The sequence below is a fragment of the Amblyomma americanum genome, chromosome 1 (genome assembly GCF_052857255.1).
Source record: "Amblyomma americanum isolate KBUSLIRL-KWMA chromosome 1, ASM5285725v1, whole genome shotgun sequence".
Lineage (NCBI taxonomy): Eukaryota > Metazoa > Arthropoda > Arachnida > Ixodida > Ixodidae > Amblyomma > Amblyomma americanum.
Window position 1 is genome coordinate 239,871,508 of NC_135497.1, and position 10,213 is coordinate 239,881,720.

At 49.3% G+C, this 10,213-nt stretch overlaps 1 protein-coding gene across 1 annotated transcript; it reads right to left on the minus strand.

Annotated features, from left to right (window-relative positions):
- Positions 1-403: 403 nt before the first annotated feature.
- On the minus strand, positions 404-7,895 carry LOC144095949 (uncharacterized). Its single transcript, XM_077629366.1, has 2 exons — positions 7,656-7,895; positions 404-1,151 (listed from the first exon to the last, which is right to left on the minus strand). The coding sequence occupies exons 1-2, from the start codon at positions 7,869-7,871 to the stop codon at positions 918-920; spliced, it is 450 nt and encodes a 149-aa protein (XP_077485492.1). The 5' UTR covers positions 7,872-7,895; the 3' UTR covers positions 404-917.
- Between the last annotated feature and the right edge of the window lie 2,318 nt (positions 7,896-10,213).

Below are 10,213 nucleotides of genomic sequence, written 5' to 3' on the forward strand. Positions count from 1 at the left end.
CCATCCTTGTACTATTTAACTATTACAGTTACGCGCCTATAGTTGCAATTATACATAGATTTGCAGCTCACCGTTACTAAGAGCCACATCATTTTCTGGATTTTAGAAAATGCGATTTCTCTCGGTGCTGTGGCTCAACCAATTTTGGCCGTCACGCGCGTGATTCAAATATCACTTGTCTTTGGAGCGCGCATTGCAACGCTCACCACTTTACGGTCCCTCCGTCACGCTGACGTCAGGCGAAATGAAGCAGAAAGTGGATAATAGATTCTTGTAGAATACTGCCTCTGGCCCCTGTTAAAGTCTGTGGCGCTTACATCTTGAGCTAAGATACATTTGTATTTTCTATTATGATCAGTGACGGCAGGAACAGTAAATAAAACAAGGTTGCAAATAATCCTTTATTAGAAAGACATATTAATTCACACAGCGGTTACGCGGATAGCCGTTTTGCAAGCAGCGTCGCAAACAGTTATGATAGTACTAATAAGTAGTTAGGGAAACGTTACTGGACAAATGTCGAATTTTACTAGCTTCCTCTTACGATTTCAGTAAAGAGAGAGCAAGCAATAGCAGGCAGTCAGGATTAGTGAGATGTTGAGAGTTGCTTTTTGTTACACTCTATATATGTCGCCACTATAGTGGGGCTTTGTCGAAACGTCGGGTAAATTTGCGCAATGCTACCTCTCTTCGAGCCTCTTCGTCGGCGACTGCCCAGCGGCACGTTCACGTAGTGAAGTCTCGATGTGACGCGATGAGACAGAAGCCAGAGCAAGCCCTCGCTGCGAGGGGCACATATGTGATTACATTGAAAATACGGGGCCCTGTGAGAGTCACCGCTTTTTATCACTTGTCATACAGTAAAGTTTGGTTGCCTACATGCTGATGCAATGCTGCCTCACGTTGCTGCGCGCAGCTCATCGCAGCTGGCGTCGGCGGGCGGTAAAAGGACCGGCCCGCAAAGGCGGCCTTGTAGGCGGCGGCTGCGCTGTCGGAAAGAGCCGGCGCAGTAGCTCGTGCAGGCTGAGCGTGTTGTTGAGTATCTGCTGTTGGAAAACGGTCTGCTGGGTACTCGCGTCACCGCTGCCCAAGAAAGGCGAGAAGGGCGCGCCAACTCTGTCGCCGGTCGCCAATGGTGGGCCCAGAGCCAGCTGCAAGAAAGACAAAAGGAGGGTTTTTTTTTCTTTCCGGTAGTACGGCAGTGGTTCAAGCTTAAGATCGTACATATGTCACTTAGTTTCCGACTCTGCGCACAAGAGGAAAAAAGGTGGTGGGGAAAGGGAGGGGGGGGGGCGTGGCAGCAACCAGTAAAAGGAAGTACGCGAACTATCGCAAATGTCACATTACACTTATCCCTCCTGCAGTGGTCTGAAAGAAGGCACGCACGTCTTCGGCATCGGGCAGTGACAGCACGCATGAACTGATGGACGAGTTGGTTTTGTACTATGGTCGAACAGCGCAACGGTACACGAACGTGATGATGACGATGATGATGATAATGTCCTCAGTAGAAGAGAAGAAAGGACGCAACACTTCGGCTCCTCTTCTCTCTCTGTGTGCTGTTGCGCTGTTCGACTATCACATTAAAAGGATGGTTTGGTTTCTTTGTGTTTAACGTCCAGAAGCGACTCAGGCTATGAGAGACGCCGTAGTGAAATGCTCCGGAAATTTCGACCACCTGGGGTTCTTTAACGTGCACTGACATTGCACAGTACACGGACCTCTAGAATTTCACCTCCATCGAAATTCGACCGCTGCAGTCGGAATAGAACCCGCGTTTATCGGGCCAGCAGCCGAGCGCTATAACCACTCAGCCACCGCGGCGGCACATTAAAAGGAGTATAGACGCCAAATTTTCGGATGCCTGTTTTCTTCTTTGCAATGACGCGTTCGACATTAGTATATATGGATTACAACGTCGCATTCGCGTACGACCGCTAAATAGTTTGATTTTTTTCTCTCCTGCTGTTTCGATTTCAGCTTCATCAGCCGAATGATGGCTTTGATGTCAAAGTTTAGTATAAGTCACGTGAGGCATTAAAAACTCATATAATTCCTTCTTCGTCGTTAATTCACTGCAACTCAGATGTCAACCAGCTTCTTGAGTCAGAATGACAAATAATGAAGAGGAAGCGATTATATCGCAGTTTTTATGCCTCACGTGACCTGTGCTAAACTTTGGCATCACAACCCCTCTTTGGCTGTTGAAACCAAAATAGCATGAGAAAAAAAAACAATTACAGTTTAACGTAAACAGTCGTGTAAGGGCCACACCTTCATTTTTACAGATTTGGACGGGATGCGGTCCTTACACGAAAGCGGCATTGTTACGCTAAGTTTTTCGCAACACAGCGGGGCCTATACGAGTTTTTTTTTTCGAAGTAAGCCAAATTCAGGAGCCGAAACTAAGTCAAATTATACTGTAATACCAAGCAAATTCATACAGGTGCCCGAAGCGCCTAGAAAACCTGTACGCAAATACTGTTTCGAATAAAAAAGTGAGCCAGATCCTGGTGATGTACGGATAAAAATGTCAGCTTGAGCATCAGTCTGGACTGTTTTGAGCGTGCTTTTTATGCCTTCTCCAGCGTTACTTCACGGCTGACTACCTGGGATTACGAGATCGGTAGCAGACACACAGAAGACACAGAAGACCACAAGGAAAGGATCACTAGCTGGTCGCCGAGGAAGTAAGAATGCGCCCCTGCTATTTTGAACTTTAAAGTGTTTAGTTAGGCTAGTTGCTATTGTCTTGCTAAATTCCCTGTTACTAGCGAAATAGCAGATGCAGGCAGGAAACTATAGGACCAGCGGTTTTCCAGTCATTCTGTGTCCTGTCTGCGTTAGCTCTACTTCCCTATAATAACGAATTTAGAATTCTACGTTTAAATATCATAACTTCTATATCCCATACATTCTAGCAAGTTTATTTTTCCGCTACCGAAGTGAAAACATAAGAAAAGGAGGCTGTCATGTCAGCTCTTGAGAGGGAAGACTGCCATATTCGTAGTTACATGCTTGTGTTGGTGAAGCGCTGTAGCGCCCATGATTGATAGGACTTGGGACGTTTCGCTGGCAGTTCGAAATGGCCCGTGGCGTGAACCTGCAGCCGTAGGTTCAAGGCGGCTGCCGCGTCGCCTGCTTTTCTTCTCACTTAACTGTATATAACATTGCAGAAATCAAGCATACTTACTGTCATATTATTATGACGTTGGATTACTGTGCTCCCGATAGCATCCGACGGAAAATGCCATGGTAAACGCAGTTCCTCTTTGCCGACTTGCCTTAGCATTATAGTCCTCTTTCGGTCTGTGTGCGTGCGTGCGTGCGTTTGTGTGCGTGCGTGCGTGTGTGTGTGTGTGCGTGCGCGTGTGTGCGTGTGCGCGCGCGTGTGTGTGTGTGCGTGCGTGCGTGCGTGTGTGTGTTTGGTTTGGTTTATGGTTTATGGGGGTTTATCGTCCCAAAGCGACTCAGGCTATGAGAGACGCTGTAGTGAAGGGCTCCGGAAATTTCGACCACCTGGGGTTCTTTAACGTGCACTGACATCGCACAGTACAGGGGCCTCTAGAATTTCGCCTTCATCGAAATTCAACCGCCGCGGCCGGGATCGAAGCCGCGTCTTTCTGGCCAGCAGCCGAGCGCCGTAACCACTCAGACACCGCGGCGGCTTGCGTGCGTGTGCGTGTGCGTGCGCGCGTGTGTGTGTGAGCGCGCGTGGCGTCCAGCGCACCTAGCGGAGATCGGGGCACATTCCGGGCCTTAAAGGTGTCTCCTCCGGACCACCCTGCGCAAAATGCACCTCCCATATACAAGCTTCCACCCACCCTCCTCCGCTCTCCAGGAGCTTCCACCCAACAGATGCCCGAAAATCAGCCCGAAAAAGGATGAATGGATTATAAAGTTTAACGTCCTAAAGCGACTCAGGATATGAGGGACGCCGCAGGGAAGAGCTCTGGAAATTTTGACCAACCGCACAGTGACTAGCCTCTAGAATTTCGCGTTCATCGAAATGCCACCGCCGCGGCCGGGATCGCGAAAACGACGGTGAAATCAAATTAATAGACGCTATGGGAAGGCGATCAATGCAAAAGCGAAATGCAGCACCAATACTCCTAACGCAGATTTGTTGCATCACATCATATGATCGTCAGTGCATTTTTTAAAATAAATTTCCGGCTGCCATGTTGGGCGGGAGTAGTCTGCACACAATCGCGACCCTTACTCGAGTGTATACAAAATATATTCAGCGGTCGTATAGACAATTGCCACGTACGTGGTGATCCATGTGTACTAACGTCTTACGCGTCAGTAGAAAGAAGAAAAAATGCAACCAAAATTTGGTGTCTACTATCAATAAGAAAAACCAAAAACTATAGAGAGAGAAACAAAATGCTTATTTTTGTGCGCAAAGGGTATGAGGCTATCGTGCTTCTGGTGAATCCAACCCATCGCGGCCCTGTTAAGCTACCGATTCCCCAGAGTGTGTTGCAGTGCAACAGGAGAGCGATACATACGTGCCATTCGGGTTGGCGGTGATGGGGAGGTTGAGCTGACAGTAGGCGGGTTACTAGGAGCTGTACAGCGAGTGTTGTCAGAATAGGCTTTTACAATAAGGGTGACCACGTGTGCAAGAGATGTGAAATAAGCGTGTCTGTTTTTGCCGTTCAAGACAAGCGTCCGTGCTTGACAGGAGGTCTGAAGAAAAAGATAAATTTTGAGTGAACGGAGCTCAAGAAACATGCCCTGTCCTAATAAAAGTTTAATTCAGTTTAAGTTGATTAGACATCTGGGGTGGTATTCTGCGGATGTCACCTTTTTAGACGTGTCTACTTCGGTCTGCGCCGATTGGCCCGAGCCCATGACTTCTAAGGCTCCAGCCAATCGACGCGGACGTGTAGACGTATCTAAAAAGTCGACATCCACAGAATACCCCCCCCCCCCTCCTTTCCACTGAAGGCCACGGTGTTCAATGGAAACTATAGCAAAGCTTTCAAAAAGGATAGGCTCAAGCTGCATTGTTAGCGGCTGCCTCGTATGCTAGATAGTATTCTCTATTTTTACCCTCAATAATAAAAGTAGTAGTTAGGAATACTTGGGTAGCCAACCAAAACACCCTTCTGGTTAACATCCCTGCCTTCCCTCTTCGTATTTATCTCTCTATGTCTAGGATTAAATAAAATCTCAACCATCAGAAAAAAGCGTTAAGTTCCATGCATAAACTTAATAATTAAGCCAATCCTCGATGGAGACGTGTTTTAAGGGCAGAGTCGAGTCTCTCCGGGCACAGGGGAAAAATAAACTCTCGAAGCAATCTGTGCTGAAAAAAACTACGGGGACACTTTGGGGGCCTAAAGGGTGCATGGCGAAAGCCGCCTTGAATACTGTGTCATCTCGATTGCCTGTTGCTATACACAACTGTGCGTGCGCCGCGCGTCACAGATGCCACTGGGGCGAGCGACGCGCCTGACGTCACTGCTGGGGGTGCAAGGAGGATGCGGGCCGTTGAGGGGGAGGGTAGCAGCTGGCACTGCGCCAAGATGAGCCGGACGGACAACGTCACCACGAGTATGAGCGCTTAAAGACTTTCGCCTTAATAGACTCTTTACAGCGCCGTATCATGGGGGCTGCCATCTTTGATCACGTGATTACGCGCAATTACACGCCTCCTGACTGCTCGGCGCGCACTTGTCGCGACGGCTGCTGCGTCTGATGGTTCTGTCCCGACAGGAAGTGTTTAAGTTTATACTGTTGTAAAGGAGTGAGAAGACGACAGTACGGTTCGGCCAAAGCTTAGGAGGACATGTTAGAACCCTAATTTAATCACTTGAGGCGTGAAAACGTGAGCGGGCTTTATGTCGCGGACAGCCGCTCAGCTCTCCTTCTTCGAGCCAATGGGTGGATTACCTGAATGCCTGTTTTTGCATCCGCTAAATGATTTTCTGAATGTTTTTTACTGTTATTATCTAAAACGACAAGGTGTAATGCTCCTGCGGCAGCGCAGGTCGTTGATGCGTAGTGTGTACATGCATGCAGACACCGCTCTAAAACGCTCACATGCGCATCGTACGAATTTGTTTACAACCTATTCTGTGCTTAGGAAACCTAAAATATTGTGTACTGGTTTGTTAAACACAGAAAGGCGACATAAATAAATAGACACACAAATTGTAACTATCATGGTAGCAGTACCATGCATCAAGCAGCCTTCACGAGCTGGCGTGCAATCGTTTCGAAGGATTCCCCGATATTATTGTTAGAAGGCGCGCATGACAACGCGTTCTTACTGCACCAAGTTCACAATTATGCCTGCCTCACAAATAAAATTATCGTACGCTCCAGGCTCGATATGCGGGCATGAAAATGCTCGAGGTCTCGTTGGTGGTAAGTAATTAGCTTTATTCACTCTGAGCTTTGGCCTGCGGATTTACTCTTAGTGACGGTCTCGCATGAACCGCGAGGAAGTGGCAACTACCCAGCACAGCATCTGCAATGCAAATGCTTTATTCCGAGTACGGTCCACGAAAACCGCGGTACTTGGAGCGAAGTTCAACAGTAGCACCAAGACATCAAGTAATACACGGACTGACGGTAAGCGTTAGCCGCTCGCACGGCTGTGCACTGCATAAGCTACAGTAGAGGTATGTAGGAGCATAAGTCATCCTTCTTTCCCGTTCCAAGAAAATTGGATTTAAAAATCTTCCCGCCACTCGATTCAAACTCGTGACGTCCTTACCGAAACAAAGGACATGTAGCCATCGTTTTGAAGTGAATGATGGTGTAGCATAGCCTCCATGATCCGAGCAAAAAAATCGGGATTGACGCACGCATTGAAATTTGCGGGTATTGCATGGCGACTCCTGTATTTACCTTTTTTTCCTTTTTCTGCCTTATAAAATCTCAGTTCCCTGTTAGAATGACCCCTTTGTCTTTAAAACGTGATTCCCCATACCGAGAGAGGCAAGCTTCAATTTGTCCTTACTGTCCCTTTAAGAGCCTGCCTATATCCAGCGCCCGTATCACTTACTCAGTACACGCTGCGGTAATGTTCCTCGTCGCGTCTTGAAGTTTGCGCCGCTGCATTTCCTATCAGGGTACGTTAGCGGCTGCGATCTCAGGGTCGAAACGGAAGTTACCCAGTAAAGGCACAGTCTGTGCTCAGCATGACCGGCAGAACACAATATGTGGCATGGGAGCTCACTTTGCGAAGTGGTGCTGGAAAGCTAAGCATCTTGCTGCTATACTGCATTACACTGTAGAGGAGAAAGGAAGTCGCTCTCGGAACTCTGCTCAGGGAGTGGAGCGGCAGCTGTATGCTACCCCTACTCGCATAAGTGTAGTATTATCGCCTTAGACGTGATGGGGCTAAAAAAGATGTAAAACTCGGTCAGCTCACGCTGTTTAGTGCAAAGAAAGTAAGCTGACGCGTTAGATATCAGTTTAAATGCCATTAGCGCAAGTGCTCAGAATTTTCCTAGATGATCAGTTAAGACGCGTTCAAGACAAAAAAGGCAGATAAGAAGCGTCCGAACGCAGACTTGATCGCCTGCTTTCACGTGTCGCTGTCCAAGGCTCCCGGTTAGAAATCGGAAGACGGTTAATGCAATTATTAAACAGACCACGTAGCAGAGATGCGAACTGAGTAAGCTGCATACAACCTTCGTCGCACTCTGCTGGCTGACGAACGCTTCCAGGTCCCGAAGTGACCTCTGGTATCCGTCTAGGGCGGTGCGCGAAAGGTCGGCCTGCGGGCGAAGGTATCGCAGCCAGTCGTCTCCAGCGGCGGGTCTAGGCACCGGATCCTGGGCTTGCGTCCAAGCCCTCGGCACTGTGACCAGAATGGCCAAGGTGAAGAGGCGGTGCGCGAATTTCATGCCTTTCTGCGTGTGCCGAGCGCGTCGCCCTCCGTATGTCTTGCCCTGCGCACCAGGGAGGCCACTTTTATGGCGCTCTCCACCAAGATCACTCTTGCATCTATGGAGAGGGTTCCTGACGAAAGGCTGCGCCACTTATCGCTATTTGAAACTCCGAAGGCCATTTTATTTGTTTTCTTTTTTTCCTTTCTACCCAGAGGGCAACAACTTCGTGTCAAGCGGAACGTGGGTAGAAGCAAGAGGCTTGCCCGTTCTTCTTAAGGGTCGCCGCTATTGTCGACACTTCTCCCACTGCGCTGTCAAAGCAAACGATCGTTTCCCCCTCGCTTTGTTCTATTTTCAAGGCGCACTTCCCCAGACAGTATGCATACGCCCCTTCCGCAGATGTAAATCGGCTCTACGGCGGCGCTGTATTGAGGAATTCTGCGTGATAATGTCGATTGGCCTACGTATACATTCAACCTCTGATGCACATTGGCTTCCGCTGCATAGGAAGCAACAAAGCGCAAGTGGCAGCTGTCAGCATCACGCTGATCACCGGCACCTTTTTAAAGTGTCGAGCTGACCCTTTCAACACGACTGTTTTCTGGTGCCTCGAACACGGTGTACGCTTTGACTACACGGTGTGGCACTAGAACTAGTGAGTGAGCCAGTCAGACAGTAAGTGAGCAGGTGAGTGAGTGTTTATACGGAGCAATGCTTTGCACACACACACACACACACACACACACACACACACACACACACACACACACACACACACACACACACACACACACACACACACACACACACACACACACACACACACACACACACACACACACACACACACACACACACACACACACACACACACACACACACACACACACACACACACACACACACACACACACACACACACACACACACACACACACACACACACACACACACACACACACACACACACACACACACACACACACACACACACACACACACACACACACACACACACACACACACACACACACACACACACACACACACACACACACACACACATATATATATATATATATATATATATATATATATATATATTGTAAGCACTGTGAGTGACCTTCATCTTCATCTCAGCGTAATCATCATCGGTCATCGGGTCGTGCGAAGAAGACGAAGTGTTGTTAAGCTGTGACTAGTCGGTGGCTGCTGCTTCGGCCTACCTGAAGTAAAAAGGTGAATTTGCTGGTGCGTTCTTCTGCCTCACAAGTGGTGGAGGTGACTCCTGATCCCAGCGTCCTCAACGCGGCACCCCCTGGAGCTCCGTTCCGGTCGTGTTCTTGGCGGCACATCAACCGCCATGGCGCAGTCACATCTCCCTGCTCTCACCGTTCCGGCGCCTGTAGCTACCGATGGGCATACCACGGCTGCCCATGCCACCTCTGCACCACTGACGTCCCAAGGTGCACTTGCTCAGCACCATTTGACCCACCCAACTTGGTCAGTTACCTCACGTCAGCGCGACCCTCCGGTTTTCGCCGGTCTCCGCGGTGACGACGTCGAAGACTGGCTACAGCAGTACGATCGCGTGAGCGCTTTTAACGGTTGGGACGCTTCTATGAAGCTACTCAACGTCTCATTCTACCTGAGTGACGTGGCTAAGACGTGGTTCCTCAACCATGAGGACGCCATTCCTGACTGGCCTCAATTCACGACACAGATCCGCCAGATATTTGGAACTGTTGGTGCTGGTCCGACCTCTTTTCAAAAGAAGCTAGAGACCCGTGTGCAGCTTCCAGGAGAGACATACACATCATACATTGAGGACGTACTCGCCCTTTGCCGGCGAGTTAACAATGGCATGGTCGAGGCTGAACGTGTCGGACATATTTTAAAAGGAATTGGCTCTTTTGCCTACGCAGCTCTAGCTGCCCAAAATCCCGTCACGGTGGCAGACATTCGTGCCACTTGCCAGCGACTTGAGACTATCTACAGTCGCGCCGCCTCAACAACACCTGGGATCCGAGCCAAATTCCCGAAACTGATCTGCGCACCATCATACGATCTATAATACGGGAAGAGCTCCACAATGATATTTCGTCGGTTCCTGCCTTCTCACGCCCACCTGCTCAATCTACTGGGTTGCGTGGCATTATCAAGGAGGAGCTTACTTCACTCAATCGTCCCATGGCTACAGAACCACCAGCCCCTCCCTACGTTCCGACGTATGCTGAAGTCACTGCGGCTCCTCCTCCTTGTCCTCCTGTCCATCACGCGCCCGTCCCACCCAGCCTCGCCGCCCTGTCCCCGCGACCACCGGTGTATGGTAATTGGCGGCCTCTCCCACCTCGTCC